The sequence below is a fragment of the Trachurus trachurus genome, assembly GCF_905171665.1.
Source record: "Trachurus trachurus genome assembly, chromosome: 18".
Lineage (NCBI taxonomy): Eukaryota > Metazoa > Chordata > Actinopteri > Carangiformes > Carangidae > Trachurus > Trachurus trachurus.
This window is the reverse complement of record NC_139909.1, coordinates 9,308,878-9,327,892: the sequence shown is the minus strand read 5'-3', so window position 1 is coordinate 9,327,892 and position 19,015 is coordinate 9,308,878. Positions and strand designations below refer to the sequence as shown.

At 41.2% G+C, this 19,015-nt stretch overlaps 1 protein-coding gene across 1 annotated transcript in view; it reads left to right on the top strand.

The window, feature by feature from the left end:
* Positions 1 to 19,015, top strand: part of col4a6 (collagen, type IV, alpha 6) — a gene marked incomplete at both ends in the record, with an annotated part of 125,963 nt that overhangs the window by 93,141 nt on the left and 13,807 nt on the right. The window contains 16 exons of the mRNA XM_083993040.1: positions 2,516 to 2,608; positions 3,250 to 3,303; positions 3,420 to 3,482; positions 3,618 to 3,662; positions 3,780 to 3,833; positions 4,276 to 4,345; positions 4,771 to 4,872; positions 5,808 to 5,972; positions 8,405 to 8,497; positions 9,441 to 9,598; positions 10,096 to 10,278; positions 11,077 to 11,260; positions 14,043 to 14,087; positions 16,101 to 16,172; positions 16,843 to 16,950; positions 18,090 to 18,308. Of these exons, the coding sequence (XP_083849166.1) occupies positions 2,516 to 2,608; positions 3,250 to 3,303; positions 3,420 to 3,482; positions 3,618 to 3,662; positions 3,780 to 3,833; positions 4,276 to 4,345; positions 4,771 to 4,872; positions 5,808 to 5,972; positions 8,405 to 8,497; positions 9,441 to 9,598; positions 10,096 to 10,278; positions 11,077 to 11,260; positions 14,043 to 14,087; positions 16,101 to 16,172; positions 16,843 to 16,950; positions 18,090 to 18,308 (1,708 nt within the window). The remainder of the gene's footprint in view (positions 1 to 2,515; positions 2,609 to 3,249; positions 3,304 to 3,419; positions 3,483 to 3,617; positions 3,663 to 3,779; positions 3,834 to 4,275; positions 4,346 to 4,770; positions 4,873 to 5,807; positions 5,973 to 8,404; positions 8,498 to 9,440; positions 9,599 to 10,095; positions 10,279 to 11,076; positions 11,261 to 14,042; positions 14,088 to 16,100; positions 16,173 to 16,842; positions 16,951 to 18,089; positions 18,309 to 19,015) is intronic.

Here is a 19,015-nt window from a genome sequence, read left to right as displayed (position 1 = left end):
GCATGCCTGGCTGAGTGCTGTTGGGTGGAGATACAATAATACAATGCATGTTAAAATTTGTTTTGGTGGTGGTTTATCAATCTGCACTTCTTCCGTCCAACATCCATTAATCTACTCGACATCCCTCCTTCCCTTGCATCCCTCCATCCTCCATCCTCGTCCAACTCCTCTTCCTCTCTCCGTCCCCAGATTGACACAACTACTGAACTGTTTGTTACGTGTTTCATGTATGATATAAAGATCACATGAACCTCTGCTTGATTCAGTCTGGTTTGTTGTTTCAGATGATCTGTACTGCCGCTGAGACAAGTCACAAATGTACTGAATCTGATTGAATCCTATTAAAAATCAAAATTTAGACCCTTGAAGGACTCAATGTCCCTCTGTTTCCCAATCAGACTCGTATCAATTTGTTATTCTCAATCTCTTCAAATATTGTTTGTGAGTTGTCCAGTGGCGTCGCAAATTTGTTTCCCCTTCATGTTGGATGACAGTTCAGAGATTTTAAAATTACATTTTGAAACTTAAATAAAGAAATTAAAGTGAAATTTTGGTACTAGACATAAAAAAAATCATATTAAATCCAAAAAAATTATCAACTTGTGGTAAAACTTCATTAAAACATCTGAACTGTCACTCCAAAGGACGATCTGTGGACTGTAACTGGTTGCTGGAATCACTTGCTCCTACTTCCTGCGGTGCACTCATTATCCTCTCCCCTCTCCCTTTATTCACATTCGGGCATCTGGTAACTGGTGAACTTTGGGATCTGTACTAGTTTTATTTATTTTTAATTTTTTACCTGCTCTTTGACTCCTCACCTCCCATCCACTGACCAAACCAACCCATCTCATCTCATCTCATCTCATTTCATTTGAACAATCGCACACGAGTACTAACAGTCATCTTCATCCTCACACACTGCATGCACTCTGTGCTCCACACACTGAGCTCAGTCAGGAGCTGGACCGAGTACGGAAACAGCTGGAGTCACTGTTCGCCTGTTGAAATTATTTTTTACTTAGGATCAAGGTTTTTCTTTCAAAAGGTGCATTAATTTTACTTTTTTAGCTCAGGGACAGATGGGGGCTCAAAAGTAGTCCTTACTCCCCCTCCTCCTATATCTTGCTACTTATCCACTTACCTAGCTACCTTAGCCTTTTTAATCTATCTATCTATCTATCTATCTATCTATCTATCTATCTAGTTTGCTTGTTTTTAGCTAGCCTAGCCAGCTATGCCTTTTACCAATTTTATTACGCTATCCAGATTAGCCTCCTTGCAGTTTAACCACTCATCAAGCTATACCTTAGCCTTCATTAACTCTATCTATCTATCTATCTATCTATCTATCTATCTATCTATCTATCTATCTATCTATCTATCTATCTATCTATCTATCTATCTATCTATCTATCTATCTATCTATCTATCTATCTATCTATCTATCTAGTTTGCTTGTTTTTAGCTAGCCTAGCCAGCTATGCCTTTTACCAATTTTATTACGCTATCCAGATTAGCCTCCTTGCAGTTTAACCACTTATTTTAGGTACCTTAGCCTTCATTAATTCTATCTATCTATCTATCTATCTATCTATCTATCTATCTATCTATCTATCTATCTATCTATCTATCTATCTATCTATCTTGTTGATATCAAGCTAGCTCGCTAGGTAGCCTCTTGCCAGTTTGACCTATTCAGGTAATCAATTTCTTCCTTCTTGTCTTTTCTCTTCTTTTCCACATCACTTACCATCATGTCTTACTTCCTCTCCCCTGTTCCTCCTTCTCTTCCATTGTCACCCCACAACCTCTCCTGATTGGCTAATGGTGTGTTGTATGTATTTCGGACTTCAGGGCGACGTGGGTCTTCCCGGACCCAGTGGTACTCGCGGCGACGAGTCGCTGATAAGCGAACAAACTCTCACTATCTACAAAGGAGATAAGGTAACACAGCAAGAGAGGGTAGAAGCTGAGGTTGAAGCGCTTCCCCACACACACACACACACACACACACACACACACACACACCTGGATGGGGGTAGGGTTGAACTATCAACGTGGTAAAAGGTCGTAACGCCACGGGAAGCAAGATGATGCAGACTAAAGGTTCAAACAGGAAGAGGAGCAGTGATTGCTGCAAACTTTACAGACATGGAGTGGAGGATGTGTTGCCATGGAGAAGTGAGGAGACGAAGGAGGAAGTTTAAGGAGTGATGGAGGAGAGAGGTTGGTCCTGACTCCAGGAAAGTCCTACAACCTTGACAACAGCCTCCAACCTCGAGGTTCTTGAACTCCAATGATGGTTGGGGTCTTTCATCATCATCGTCACCCAAAGAACTCCCTCCTTCTCCTCCTCAGTCCTCCGGTCAACTGTCCCTCCCGTCCTCCCTTAAACGTCCCTGAAACCTCCGCTGTCTCCAACACCTTTCCCCTTGTCCTCGTTCCGCCTCCACCAACTGGCCCGCCGTCGCCTTTTTAAACAGCTGTCTCTTCCCTTGGTCACGGTATCCAGGGCGACGTGGGCTTGCCCGGTGACCCCGGACAGCCAATGATCAATGGCGTTGTGGAGTTTGTGGGTTTGCCCAAAGGAGACAAAGGAATGCAGGTTTGTTGGAAAACGCAGCTCTTCTCACGTAGTCGACATTTTCTAACGTCAAGCAGATCGAGCGACCATGGTTGACGTGGTTTTTGTCCAGCATCCGCAACATGTCCCTGAACTCACCACCAAGTTTCTCTTTGTCATAAAGCCAGGGTTGACATGTTCCTGTGGTAGCTTAAAGATTAGATCGGCATCATCATCAACTGCAAAATGTGTCTTGTTTGTTTTTACTACAAACTATTTTTAAAGAATGCTAGCGACTCCCCATCTTTCAAGCTGTCATTGGTTTCAAGTTGTTTGACTGTATTTTGTCTTTATTTGTTAAACCTATTGTGTATGATCATCTTATTTTATACAGTTTAAAACCGAAAACTCACCCCAAGATTTTAAGGATGATTTAATGTCTTTGATTTTAGCATTTTTCTTTGAAATCAAGAAACTTAGTGAGAATATCACTGTTCATTGAGGCCACTTAAAGTACCAATGGCTAGTTTTCATTGTTCCCTTCTTTCTTTGAAGTGAGATTACACATGCAAAGGTAAGTTTTGGTATAACGAACGTATGTATGCAGATATAAACTATTCTGGTCACACAGCTCATGATTTAATAGTTGTTCATCTTTTTTTCTATCTGTGTCTCTGTCTCAGGGCGAACATGGACCAAAGGGCATCAGAGGATACCCTGGCAACCCCGGCCGACCTGTGAGCATCTCTTTCTAACCTTTTAGTGTAATTTCCGTATAAGCAGTTAGAAACTCAGCGGTGTTGTTTCCAGTAAGAACTCCAACTTTATTGCTTTTGTTTTCATGTAATTCCAGGGACCTTTTGGATATCGTGGAGAATACGGAGAAAAGGGCATCCCAGGATACCCCGGGGGAAGAGTAAGAGCTTACCTCACCAGTCCTCACCATTTTAAAAAACGTTGTTTCCCGTCTTCCTTCCTCTGTGGTTGAACATTTATCTGACCGTTCTTTTTCCTCTTCTTCTGTGGTGCGTATCCGCTGTCTAATAAACAGGGCGCTCCAGGTTTTAACGGCCCCCCTGGTACGACAGGACAACAGGTAAGCTTCCTGGCTCTGGCACTAGGTTTGCAATTAGCAGTGTTCGATACAGGCAACAAGATTTATCACTACAAGTTAAATTAAAGTTTTTTTTCTGTGTTTTTTTAACTTACACAGGGATACATAGGTGACCCAGGTTACCCCGGGCAACCAGGATACGCAGGACCCAAGGTAAGGAGATTGGGCACTAGTGTTTTGAATAAAGCGTCAATCAGAAGAGATCACCATACTCAATGCTTAGTGCAAATATTGAAGCTATTAAATTTGTCAAAGATGAAGCCAAAAGGTTTTTCTAAAAAAAAATTGTGTTATGTTTCTTTGTTGTTCCAAAAGTTGTTTCACCATCATGCACATTTGATATGATGCAGGATATTAGTGAAATTCTGACTACATGTCATTGAGTTCATTGACATTTTTTTCTTGCAATACCAGCATTTGACCAGCAGATGGTGCCAGTGTCTCATTGTACCTTTGGGATATTCATAGAGATAAATACATAATTTTGTGTTTATGTGTGGTGCAAATTGATTTAGGTGCATTGATTATGTTTATTTTATTTTATTTTATTTTTTTACATATATCATTTATATAACATATATGTCGTGTCTCTTAGGGAGACCAGGGAGAACCCGGACCACCAGGACCTCCTGCTTTCGTCAGTGGACAGACCAGCGCTGTTCCAGGTAACACAGATTTATGAGTGACCTATGAAGCTAATCAGGTTTCACAGTGAAACATCTCTTTAAAGCCCCAGTATGTAACTTATTTGGCTTTTTATTAGCAAAAATCAAATATTGCTTTCATAAATACGTATTTCACTGAAGTCGGATCACACCCGCATACAAATGAAAGCTTTTTCGTACCTTAGAATGAGTTGTTACAAGTCGTTACAAATACATAAGTGGGCGACGCACCGGACTGAGGCTGCCATGTTGCAACCCTTTATCCTGTTACATGCAGCGTCTGTTGTCTGTCTGACGTCTGCCCGATTTCACGTGAATGCAACGTCAAGAATACGTTCCGATATGCAACCGCACCGCTGGATGGGGGGAATTCCTACATATTATACCTGTAAGTGTTAACCATCTTTCTCTGTGACTGGCCACAGGAGTCCCAGGTGACTCAGGACTCAGTGGCTTGCCCGGCCCCCAAGGTGACCAGGGATATCCGGGGTTGCCAGGACCACCAGGCCCTCCAGGACAATTAATCGGTGAGTGACTTTGAAGCATTCATAAAATAAACCACAGATCGACTTTTATTTTTACATTTTTTACATTTTTACATCTAACTATACATACTCTAATCTTCACATCCTCACTCAACATGGTTCCCATATTGAAAGAGTCTCTGTGTACAAATATCTTGGCATTTTGATCGATGATAAACTTGCGTTCAACTCCCATATCGATCATCTTGTAAAAAAAACTTGGTAAAAAAATTGGTTACCTTTACCGAAATAAATATAATTTTCCATTGGCATGCAGAAAGAAATTAGTTGAAGCTGTTTTCATGTCTGTTTTAGACTATGGTGACATCGTTTACATGCATGCCTCTGTCTCCACTCTCAAACCCCTAGATGCCATTTACCATTCTGCCCTTAGATTTATTACTGGTGCCACCTACTCCACCCATCACTGTACTCTGTATGGCTTAGTAGGGTGGACCTCCCTAGCTCAAAGACGTGACTCCCACATGCTTTTATTCATCTAGAAAGCCCTCATTGGCAAACTTCCCATTTACATCTCTTCATTACTTGTTCAGTCCACAATCACTTACAACACCCGCTCTAGCAACTGGTTGCAATTGCATATTCCCAAAAATATTCGGACTGAGCTAGGGAGGTCTGCCTTCTCAGCTTATGCCCCACACATCTGGAATCACCTACAACTAACTCTTAAGTTAAACTCATTTGTCCCATTCAATCACTTCAAATCATTAATTAACAATTCCCTGTCTTCCGTTTGTAATTGTAATATTTTATTGTGTTTATCTGTTCCGTATTTTGTTTGTTTTGCTTTGTACTCTCGTCTGCACTGTAAATGAGGCTTCCCTCAGTGTACTAACGAGTTTAAATAAAGGTAACTAAACTAAACTAAACATTGAAACGATAATTTAACGTACCTGTCGATTATCTTCACTCCCCAGACCCCTCATACGGCGGTCGTCCAGGCAGTTCAGGTTTTCCCGGGACCCCAGGCCCAAAGGGAGAGAAGGGTAACGCCGGGCCCCCGGCCTACGGCACGACAGGACTCCCAGGTTCCCCTGGACTCCCCGGACCCGTCGGCATTCCCGGACTTCCCGGCCGCTCCGGTATGTTCACGTAGACTCGACTTAACGAAACCTCTCTGGTCCCTCACAGGTGGTCACGTTAAAGGGTTGACGTGATTTGAGAGATTTGAACTGACGCGTTTTGATGCAGTGATGATGAAGTCAAACTGTTGTCTGAGTTGTCTTTTATTTTTCCATTGCATGAAAGGAGCTCGTTATTATAATTTTGGTCGCTCTTTATTTAACGGTACAGTTTTAATTCTGAGGAGCACCAACCAATCGGTAAGAAACAATGTCCATTAACGGCCTAATAATATCTACCTGATGTCCAATGAAACTGTCATAGATCCATGATGGAGCTATTCCATGTGATGTCTATTTGGGATCTGATTCCACATCAAATTTTATTTCTTCTAATAAGGCTATGATCCTGTAAAATGGTGCCAAACAGTATATGAGGGTCTCCTATTGGGTTTCTAGTCTATTTTTATGGGTTAGTGTCTAATTTAAGACAAACTATGGGTTCTTACATCTTATTAAAGTCTAAATTGATACCGACTCCAGCTTGATTTATCTTACTAATGTCTAATTTAAGACAAACTATGGGTTCTTACGTACATCTTATTAGAGTCTAATTTTGTTCTATAAGTTATAAGACATTGCTTTTTGTTGGTGTACCGTTGGTGTACGGTAAAAATAAATGCAGTCCTTACTTTTGTGATGACTATGCGGCATCATTGCGGCGCTGAGCAGCGGTTGGCATCAAATACTAAACTGCCAGAGGAAGAATGGGTTTTTTGTAAAATGTTGCAGCCATGAGGGTCAGGTCGACGCTGAGAGTGCAAGACGAAGGTAAGAGCAGTGTGTCAAAGATAACGGCTGACTGACTTTACTGTCCTCCAATGCTCGACAGAACCCTGCATCATCTATCCACCGCACACAGGTCAGTCAAGTACGGGTAAAACCTCCAGGCAGCCATAATGCTCTGACCGCTGAAGCCTGCCAAAGCGAAACTGAAAAACAACATATATACAAACTTTTCAAGCTGGCAGCGGCTGACTGCCACTGCTTTATTTTCCCAATGCTGTTACAGTACATTACTGAACTGTTCTGTGTGCAGGCTGCTGTGGTAAGTAGTAGGGCTGGGCCAAAAAAATCGATTTTGATATTAATCACGATTTTTTTCTGGCAATTTCGTCATATGAGAATCGATTTTTTTCCGATTTTTTTTTTTTTTAGGACGACCAATCTTTATTGTACGATCATGTATTCTGTGCCATTACACTCGACAAAGTCAAACCGGCCTGTTGTGTTTGTTTGTTCACAGATATCTATGTGAACAATTGAACACAACAGACAAACTGATGTGATGTGTGTATTGTTTTTTGTAAATATGACTTATGATGTATTGTCAAGTGTTTGGTTCAACCTGCTCTTGTTTAAGGAAAGAAAATCACAATAATTGAAATATAAAATCACAATACTTGGTAAAATTTGAATCGCAATACTTGTTTAATCAGAATCGCAATTTAAATCGAATCGGGACCCAAAAATCATTAGAGAATCGAATCGGCACAAAAGCATATCGGCCCAGCCCTAGTAAGTAGCTGAGGAGAGCGCAGCCTCTCCACTGGCTTCAGACCTGGATGGATTCGGGGGGGAGGGGGTCTCTCTGCTCCAAGCTGCTTCTCTCAGTCTTTGGCCACAAACGCTCTCGACCACATTCACTGATTCTACATGGACGCTGACGCTTGGCACAGTTTGCAACAGCGATTTAGATTTTTTTTTGGTTGATTTTGTTTGGCACAAACACATTTAAAGAAGGAGGAGACACACAAACTGAAAGAAAGTGACATTAACAACAACAGTAACAGTGATCATTCTCAAACACTTCCTTTCAGTCTGTTCAAATATTTCATCCCATTTCCACTCAAACAAAATTGATTCTTTTCACAATAAAAGTCTCGACTGTCTCCTTTGTGTGTGTGTGTCGGTGCCAAACAGCGACAGGGCTATGCATGCTGCTTGTGGCAAGTAGCTCTGAGCCATTACAGTCCATGTAAAACCACTGAATTCATGCTGTTTTATATTTGACTATGATATAAACCTTTTACTGCTCTGTCGTCTTGCAGCAGCAGCAGCAGCAGCAGCAGCAGCAGCTCAAACCTTCACCACCACACAGAGCAAACTAACCCTGATTTCACACGGTGACATCGAGCTGAGCCTCCAATCAGAAACGTTTCAGTCACTCCTGAGTTTTTAGTGTGAAAATATTAAAGTCAGAGTGACAAAAAAAAAAAAAAAAAAAGTGACCTCGTCCGTCGGCCGGCTGGAGATGAAACAGTGTGAAATCTGAAAACAACAGGATCTGCTCAGTGTTTGAGGCTGTGACTCATTTAACCATTAATACGTCTAACATCAAGTGTGTGTGTGTGTTTCTTTGTTTGTGTGTGTGTGTGTGCTCTCACTTTCAGGTCCTTCCGAAGTCCCCACCAGCTACCCCGGGACTCCCGGGGCCACGGGCCCCAGAGGACCACCGGGCGGCTCAGGATACAAAGGCTTCAGAGGTAGAGTTATGTTTGTTTATGTTTTGGACGTACAGATGTGTAATAAATGACATATGATTCGATACATGTACAAAGTTTCCATGTATGTCACATAATGGGATATATTAAAGTCACATATATACATTCCCTGGATATATAAGATATCATTGTGTAATATATGAGTTATACATGTACATCATGTGTGAAAAACATCTACATAATGAACTTTTATATGACATTAGAAGTCGTCATCATATTTAAACACTATAGATTGAATTTATTTATGCAAATATTTCGAAAAACATATTTGCATATACATGTTTTTCTCATCAGTTGTATATATTACTTACTGTATATAATATTAACGTGTCAATGGGCTTTGGTATGTACAATATAAACATACAACATGTTCATATTAATGAGATTTTTATAGGTAAAACCTCTATTGCACATATATACTGTAGCCTATATATTAGTGACATATATCTTATATGAATAACAGACTCCATGTGTCACATATTTTACATAACGTATTTATAAAGAAAATAGAACGGCTCGCACACCACAGGGCTCCAAAATGCATTTCGGAGCCCTGTGGTGTGCGAGCCGTTCTATTTTCTTTTTAATCTTTGCACGTCTTCGGCTCAGCACCTGCCCAAAGTTCTTGTCACGGATGTGCGTGTGTTTTTTTCTTTTTTTGATACACACATAACGTATTTATGAAAACTAAACTACATATATGTTTAATGTACCGGTATAGATAATTAAATACAGAATATGTAAATTAAATGATGTCTTTTACATACAATAACATTACATGCTCAAGAAATATGTAACAGATTTCATGAATAATTGACATACGTTTTTGCTGTTTATATATAATATTTTAACTTAAGAAATTTAATGTATCTTTGTGAAATGTTTTTTAATGTAAAAGTTATCTCTCCCTCCTCCCGTCTCCTAGGCGACGCTGGAGACTGCGCCTGTGCCGGAGGAGGAACCTCCGGTGCGGTCGGTGGACCTGGACTCCCCGGGGGCAACGGCGCGCCCGGTTACCCCGGAGCGAAGGGCGAGGCCGGTGACTCCGGTTCACCCGGCTTCGGTGGCGGTCAGGGACCTCCCGTGAGTAGGATTTCTAAGCACATGGTTCTCCGGCGCTGTTGAGGTTCCTGAGTAGGGATGGGAATCGAAAACCGGTTCTTGTTGAGAATCGGTTCCCAGTGTTTCAATTCCTTGGAATCGTTTGCAAATTTTGCAGCGATATCAAAAAAAACTGACAGCGAGTGAGTGTCACGACTTCCTGTATGTGGCCCTTCAAATTAAAAGCCCTTCAACCTTTCACATGGTTCAGTCATATTGATTTTGACTTTGAAGCCACGCCTCCAAATCTCGAAATTTAGGTCGACTACTGACTTTTTGGTCGATAATGCTTGGTCGACTGTTTGGGGGGCAGCCCTAGTACAAACGTGAACAAAGTTTGTTGTCCTTTTTTTTCCAAATGAGAATCGATAAAGAAACGAATCGTTAAGCAGAATCGAAAATGGAATTGGAATCGTAAAAATCTTATCAATGACCTATTCCCGAGGTAACGTGAGGTTCTGGTTCCCCGTCCGGTGCAGGGTCGACAAGGAGAACCCGGTTACTACGGACGCAAAGGAGAGAAGGGGACGTCGTTCTACCCCAACCTGGGGCTGGGGGTCAAAGGAGAGCTCGGCGGCACGGGCCCCCGAGGGCCGACCGGAGAAACCGGAAAACCTGGCAGAGACGGACTTCCTGGGTTCCCAGGAGCCCCGGGGCCTCCGGTGAGTCTGGGACACAGAGGAGGAGTTGGTGTGAAGGACCAGTTCACATCAGGTTTTAATGCAACCTCTCCTTTCTCCTTCCCTTTCCTTTGCTTCCTTCCTTTCCTTTCTCCTTCCTTTTCTTTCTTTTCCTTCCATTCCCTCCTTTCCTTTCCTTTCCTTCCCTCCTTTCTGCCTCCCTTTCCTTTGCTTCCCTCCTTTCCTTTCTTTCATTTCCTTTCCTTTCCTTTCCTTCCATTCCCTCCTTTCCTTTCCTTTCTCCTTTCCTTTCCTTCCTTTCAATCCCTCCTCTCCTTTCTCCTTTCCTTTCTTTTCTTTCCTTCCCTTTCCTCCTCTCCTTTCTCCTGTCCTTTCTTTCCATCCCTTCCCTTCCTTTCCTTTCCTTTCCTTTCTTTCCTTTCCTTTCCCTTCCTTCCATTCCCTCCTCTCCTTTCCTTTCCTTCCTTCCTTTCCTTTCTCCTTTCCTTCCCTCCTTTCCTTTCTTTTCTTTCCTTCGCTTTCCTTTCCTCCTCTCCTCTCCTTTATCCTTCCTTCCCTTTCCTTCCCTCCTCTCCTTTGCTTTCCTTTCATTCCATCCTCTCCTTTCCTTTCCTTTAATTTTCTTTCCTTTCCTTTCCTTTCATTCCTTCCTTTCCTTTCCTTTCCTTTCCTTTCCTTTCCTTTCCTTTCCTTTCCTTTCCTTTCCTTTCCTTTCATTCCTTCCTTTCCTTTCCTTTCCTTTCCTTTCCTTTCCTTTCCTTTCATTCCCTCCTCTCCTCTCCTCTCCTCTCCTCTCCTCTCCTCTCCTCTCCTCTCCAGGGTGATGCTGGCTACGGCACCGTAGGAGAGAAAGGTTTCCCAGGGTTCCCGGGGTCTAAGGGTCGCCCCGGGGGCGCTGGCGAGCCCGGCGTCGGCTACCTCGGAACGCCCGGTTTCCGCGGCGAGGCCGGAAATCCTGGTATCCCTGGGTTGCCTGGGCAACCAGGTGCACCCGGACCAAGAGGTAAGTGATGACGGGGGAGGAACGACAGAGGAAGAAGAAGAAAAAGAAGAAGAATGGAGTGTGTGTGTGTGTGTGTGTGTGTGTGTGTGTGTGTGTGTGTGTGTGTGTGTGTGTGTGTGTGTGTGTGTGTGTGTGTGTGTGTGTGTGTGTGTGTGTGTGTGTGTGTGTGTGTGATACCGTATTCTCCCCACAGGGTGAATGAAATGACCGCACTGCAAAAACTCAAAATCTTTCCAAGAATATTTGTCTTATTTCTTGTCAAAATGTTTCATTTCTAGTCAAAACTAATCTCTTTCCACTTAAAATAAGACTCACCACCTAAAAATGAACTTGTTTTTAGATAAGTTTCACTTGTTTCAAACAAATTTTTATTTGAAATAAGTAGAAAAATCTGCCAGCGAAAGCAGGTTTTTTGAGCTTGTAATAAGAAAGAAAAACTTGCTCCACTATCAGATTTTTCTACTTATTTCAAGTGAAAATCTGCTTGAAAGAAGTAAAAAGTGTCTAAAAACAAGCTACTTTTATATGATGAGTCTTATTTTAAGTAGAATGAGATTTGTTTTGACTAGAAATAAGACAAATATTCTCTGTAAGATTTTGAGTTTTTGCAGTGCGTACATCCGTCCATCCACCCATCCATCCATCTCATCCCATCACCGCCCATCCTCCTCTATGTACTGTACTGTAGTTACCATAGCGACCCCATCCTAACACCCTAAACCACTAGAGGACACGTGTCCGTAGGGGACTCGAACCGCGGCCCCCCGGCTCTCCAGGACCTGAAGGGACCGCGAGGCCCCTGTCAGACTCCGTAGCTCAGCAGCTTCCTGCCCTTCACTGCCTCAGCTGCAGCAGCAACACTCTTGATTATTAATGGTCTCCATTAATGAGCTTTACACACTCTTCTTCACGCAGCCAATAATCTATAATCCACCAACTGCTTCGTTAGTCGACCCCGATCGACGCACAATGACGAGATTATTAATGCTGATTGTGCTACAGCTCCTGTGCTCGTTCAGTCTCAGTGGAGGTGAGAAAGTAAAACAAAAAGAAAACAAACAAAAAAAAACGATGGATTGATTCACAGGTTCAAACACGTTGTGATTCGTTTGGTGGTTTTCTGGTGGTTTGCTCTTTAAGATCGCCCTAAGATCGATCAATCAGTCAGTCAAGAAAATCACAGACACAGTCAAGTGTTGTTAAAACGATACTTGGTTTATGACCCTTCAAAATAAAAGAGCCTTTTGTGGGTTATAACCTTGAAATCTTCTTGATTGATCATTTAAATCAGTGGTTCTCAAACTTTAAAACAATGTAAAATGATAGTTTCAAGACAAGAAGTAAGGCTTGGACTGGATCAACAAATGCTGTGAACTTCTGTCAGTGAGTTGGGCCCAACGTAGGACTTTTATTTTCAACAATTTTGTAAAAGGGGAATTACACACTCACAAAAAACTGGAGTCTTTATTGGACCTTCTTAGAAACAATTTGAAAAAAACAGATAATAGCAATTTCCATATTTTTAATTTTCATTCGTATCATACTTGATACAACTGGCATTTTGTAAAATGTATTGCTCACAGTTTATGTATTCAAAATTTTTTATACATAAGATTTTTTAGAAGAGAAAATATGACACTGATAATGTAGAGGTTTAAAAAATGGTATGTATCAAATATTGCGTTAAAAAGGTTTCTAGACGATGAATAAACAGTTTGCACAAAAAGTAGGGTAAACAAAATACATTTCTGTATGTAGGGACTGATTCTTCAAGAGGTTTGGGAGCTACTGGTCAAACACAAATAAGGGTTTTTTGGGTTTTTTTTTTTTTTTTTTTAAAGGGTTAGAAGTTGTTTTGTTTTCAGGACAGATTTGGACCAAAAGGATCTTGATGATATAAAATAATAACAAAAAATGAATCACCGTTACACAAACTCAAGTCAACTCAACTCAACTTTATTTATAGAGCACTTTAAAAACAGCCACAGCTGGAACAAAGTGCTTTACCTTATTCAAAATAATAGAACATAAGACATAAAAACAGTAAAAAAAACAGTAAAACAATAACATTGTTAAAACAATACAAACAATATCATGCTGGGTTTAAAGCAAAGGAATAAAAATGGGTTTTAAGATTAGTTTTAAAAATGGGCAGTGAACCACAACAGAAACCAGACCAACGAATCCGATGATAGAAAGAAAAAAACATTTAAAAAACTGCAGTTCTTCCTCTCTGAGACTAAACGACACAAAGTCTTGAGCAGCAGCTGGCCACGCCTCCTCCTCCGTGTGACTGTGTGCTCTCAAACCATGATGCTAATGCTAAACAACTGATTCATTTTGCTTTTAATATGAAGGTTATTGTCGCTCACAGGAGCTGAGAGAGGATGACGAGGAGGAGGAGGTGATGAAGAGTTGTCCTCCTCCTCCTCCTCCTTCTCTTCTCTCTCTCTGCTCCTGCTGAGGAGAATAACCCGACTGACTGTTAAGCACTGTGACATTGAAGCATTTTAATGTTGCCTTTTGCCTTTAACTGAATGAGCCTCGAATTAATAGAATGGAAGTGAAGCTGATTTGCTGATATCTGTGTGATGAAAAACTTATATTTAATTGCTTTATTGGCGCATGCAAATGACCCTGACTGGCTTTGTATGCTGCCATCTTCTACCTCTCTCTCTCTCTCTCTCTCTCTCTCTCTCTCTGTCTCTCTCTCTCTCTCTCTCTCTCTATCCATCCATCCCTCCATCCCTCTGACCTTCCCTGTGCATGTGTATCTGTCCAGGTGAAAGCGGCTGTGGAGGGGTTAATGACGGCCGAGAGGGAACGGGTGGGTAACTAACTTTTTCACCCACCAGTCAGAGTAAAAGACAGTGGTGTCGGCCCGGTTTGGCCCGGCTCGGCTCGGCTCGGCTCGGCTTGGCCCGGCTCGGCTCGGCTCGGCCCGGCTCGGCTCGGCCTCTGGTGGATTCACACAGGAAACGTTCACTCACGTTGGACAGGAAGTGAAGTGACTCAGTTAGAAGGAAGTAAAACGGTTTGACCACATGATGAGAGTGAGTCAGTGATGAGAGGTGGACGAGGTGTTCACAGTGTAAATGGTGAACGCTGCTTTTGATTCAATGATGCACATTTAAATATAAGCACTAAAGAGTTGATGCTTAAATGTTGAATTGATTTATTTATCACGTGTTCAGTTTTGTTTTTATATTTTCTATTAAGTCCTGAGTTGAAATTCGAGTGGATAGGTATTGAATATTTGATTATTTTGTTAATTTATGGCACCATTCCAATTGGTTGATCTGTAGCAGCATTGTTTTTGGTCAATTTATGAGTCTCTTTATAAGCGTATTTTTAATAATCAATTGTGGGTTAGGGTTTTCTAATAGTTCGGTTTGTAGCTGTATTCTTATTGGTCAATTTGTACCTCTATTCTCATAGATTGGTCTGTAGGTCTATTCCTATTGGTCGATTTATAGTTGTATAGTCGATTAGTAGCTGTTTTCTCATTGGTTTGGTTTTAGGTCTAATTTGATTTTTTAGTTTTATAGCTGTATTCTCATTGGTTAATTCATAGCTCCGTTCTTGTTTGCAGCTCTATTCTGATTGGTTTCGTTTCTATCTCTTTTTTTGATTGATCGGTTTACAGCTCGTAGTCTTACTGGTTGATTTTTTTTAGCAGATATCCAAATCAGTTGAAATGCAGCTCTGTTCTTATTGGTCAATTTAGAGCTGTATTCCGATTGGTCAGTCGATAGCTCTGTTCTTATTGGTCTATTTGACAGGGATGAACTGATTAACTGGTAGTTTGAGGTCAGAGGTCACTGTGAGTGGACAAAATGATGTGTTTTAGCCCTAACTCAAGACTTCACACGGCAATTTTTGTACACAAGTGATTCATATTCACTCTGGCTAAACTGAGATGTAACTTTAAACTATTCTGATTGGTGGAAGAAAACAACATCTTCATTCATACAAATGAAACAGCGAGATCTGTTTGCACTGTGAACACAAGGGGAGGGTCCAGAGACAGAGAGAAAGAGAAAGAGAGAGGTTTTGTCAGGAAGTGGTAGTTCATCGAAGCAGGTAATTCTGGGAAATGTAGTCCTCTGCCTCCTCAAAACCGGCCGGCTCACCGTCAATCATCTGTTCATGGCGGAGCTGATGGAAGCCTCTTTCCATCCAGGCGGAGTCAGTCGATGATTGACGGGCGAGTTTCAAGGTTTTGTTTTTTTCTTTTTGCGCCCCCTCCTCCTGGAAACATGCAACACACTCCACACGTCCAGCTGTTATGTTGGACAGCTGCAGTTGTTCACGCTCTCCTCTTCCTCCAATCAAAGCTGCTGAAACCTGGCGCATGTTTTCAAGCCCTGCCTCTGCTAAGCGCTTTTAACCAGGGAGGGAAATAAAAAGACTGACCCCTTGAACACAAAACCCACACTGAGTTTATAACTCTCTAATGTTTTAGTATCACCTTCTAATTGTTGAACTGCCCTTTTTTTTAATACAACAAATTTTGCTACTAACGACATTCAACCAACAACATTCAATAATTCTCATGATCAAACTCAGATTAACCTGAACAGAAAACTTTTATTTTGAAAAAAACGGGCGTGAATGGAGGCGATAGACAATCAACAATGCGAAGAAAAAGACATTCACACAAAATGTATTTTGGTGTTATCACTAGATATAAACCTTTTTATTTAATTTGTGTTTATTAAAAAGTGATAAAAGTAAAGTTAATAAGTGTTTAGATATAAGTTTTTAATTTGACACATGTTCAGTGTATTAATGTGTGCTTATGAAGTGTGATTGCTAACCTGTGTGTAACTGCTATCAGGCCAAGTGCTGCCTTGCACCATACCTGGTGAGGACGGAGCCCCCGGTTACCCCGGTTCCCCTGGACGACCAGGTAACGATCAGCAGACTGAGCTTCTTACTCGTGATTTTGATTGAATACTTTTTTTTAAACATGTTTTCTAACATCATTGTTTTTTATTTAATGAAAAGGTCTCTAAGGTTTGCGTGGTGTGGTTTTTCAGTTCCTTTATGTAGTAGAGTAGCTATTTATTTATTTTTGATAATGATGATAAAGAGATGTTTGATTGATTTTCTGTAGGTGTCGCTCTTTACACCTTACAATGAAGCAGCTTATTTCTAGGTGCAATATCACCTCAACAGAGATTTATTTATTGTATGCTTATATTTTCTTTTGTATACATTGTTAAGATGGGGGGAGGGTGAGGGGCACATTTTGGGGTTTATTCTTATAGTTTTTAACTTTGTAATTCTGGTAATATTTAACTTTGTAATTTATCTCTTTCTCCTATTTTAAGTTGTTGTATTGTGTTATTCTGCTATAATATTATTTACCTTTGTACACTGGAGCGCTGTGACGAAAGAATTTCCCTCAAGGGATTAATAAAGTATATTCTATTCTATTTTTGTCCAGGCTGAAATACGAGGAAAATAAAACGCATCACTTCCTGTGCAGCAGAGAGTTTTAGAGATAGCAAAGCTAGATTTGCCTTTAGGTTTGGTTATTCTCATTGATTAAAGTCGTACCTGTGTGCACCTGTCAGGCCCTAAAGGTCAGCCAGGTCTGTCCGGAGGAAACGGACGTCCAGGGTTCGACGGCTCCAAAGGAGAGAGAGGAGAGCCCGGTATCGGAGGTCTGCCCGGACCACAAGGTAAAACCTGTGTTTCTCTCTGCTGTCCAGGACGATCGATAGCTGCTGATCTGTTGTCAGTAGTAGATCTGATTGAACTTCAGACCTTAAAAATAATGTACAAAGCAAAGAACAGCTCATTACCAGAACATTTACAGAACTCGTTCAAGCTGGAGGAAGAGGATAACAGACTGAAACTTGACTTTAAACATACTGTACATTTGCAAGGCTAAGCTTAAAACAAATGTGTATTTCTGTTGCAGGTGTAAAACTATGGCATTCACAAAGCAAGGAACTGAAAAGTTGTACAAGTATATCTCAGTTAAAGAAAATATTCAAAAAAGAAAAGATAAACGCCTACAAAAAATAAGAAGGAGAAAAAGAAGGGGGGAAAAAAGAAAAGATAGATAGACGAGTGGTGTTCACTGCTATTTTGCTTGTTTGTTTTCTTGCTATTATTATATGTTTCATAATCTTTAATTTTTTGAAATAGAATATAATATTGGTGTTGATAGTAAGCCAATGCAATTATAACAACAGAAAGGGGCAGGTACTATAGGTTTTTCTTCATCCTGCTCCTTTTCATTCATGGTGACTATCATGTGTACATTATGTAAATATGTGCAACCCTGTGAAGTATGTTGTACACTGCAAAAACTCAAAATCTTTCCAAGAATATTTGTCTAATTTCTTGTCAAAATGTCTCCTTTCTAGTCAAAACTAATCTCTCTCCACTTAAAATAAGACTCATCACCTAAAAATTAACTTGTTTTTAGATAATTTTCACTTGAAATAAGTAGAAAAATCTGCCAGTGAAAGTAAGTTTTTTGTGTTTGTAAGAAGAAAGAAAAACTTGCTCCACTATCAGATTTTTCTACTTATTTCAAGTGAAAATCTGCTTGAAATAAGTAAAATTATCTTTAAAAACAAGCTACTTTTTATGTGATGAGTCTTATTTGAGGTATAATTAGGTATAATTAATTTTAGGTATTACATTTTTGACTGGAAATAGGACAAATATTCTTGACAAGATTTTGAGTTTTTGCAGTGTATACCATGAATGGAATAAATCAAAATTAAATGAAATGAAAAGTAGTTGTGTTGTCCACAGTTGCTCCTCAGTAACGGTCACTTTTTCCCACCATCCCGTCTCCCTGCAGGTTTCCCCGGACCCAGAGGAGACGCCGGAGGTCCAGGTGCCCCGGGGTACGGCTACGACGGAGGCCGGGGGAAGGACGGTATCCCGGGGCGACCCGGAGCCAAAGGCCAGCCCGGCGAGGTGCTGGGAACTTCCTCTGGTGCCCCGGGACAAGACGGTTTACCAGGACTTCCTGGAGACAAAGGCCTGCCTGGGACACCCGGAATACCCGGATCACCTGGTGAGTCCGAGGTCGTTTAGTCCGGTTGAATCAAACCCTGGAGTGTTAATCCCCTCGGCGCGGTTCGCTTGGGTCGGTATGAACGCTGGTTTGCCTCGAACTCTGGCGCGGACCAAACTACTGCTCTCTGGAATCCATTTAACGCATCGTTTCATTCATTCACTCAAGGAGATGCAAGGAACTGTTTTATTGCTACATGTTTGCGATTGTGAACTTATTATTGTCCAATGACTTGTGTGGTCAGCTCTCATTACTTCCTGTCGTCTTCTGTGATACAGTTGTCCTATTGCAGAGCGTCTTAAGCTAAATGTTTTCATACATTATTTAATGGCCACAGTCTTACCAGCCATTCGTATGCGCAACGCATTAAAGTCTGCTGACATACAGTCTGGATTCGCACCATTGCCACCCATGTAACGTTGTTGTCAACCAAGGGGGCAGTTGTCGGTCTGAGAAGTGAATCTCACCTCTGCGTTCAAAAAACTGCAATCCCCCCGGCTTCCTCTGGGGGCTGGTGTCAGAAGGGAGCAAGTCTCGATAGACCCCCATGTTAAAATCGCCGACTTTACATCCTCAATAAACATGTTAAAAGCCTGGTGTCAGAACGTTTTTTGGTCTCAATCGATAGTTTCTACCCCTGCACACACTCTGAGGGGGGTGAATTTTTTTTTTAACTCTACCGTTTTACTGTTATTAGGTTAAAACTC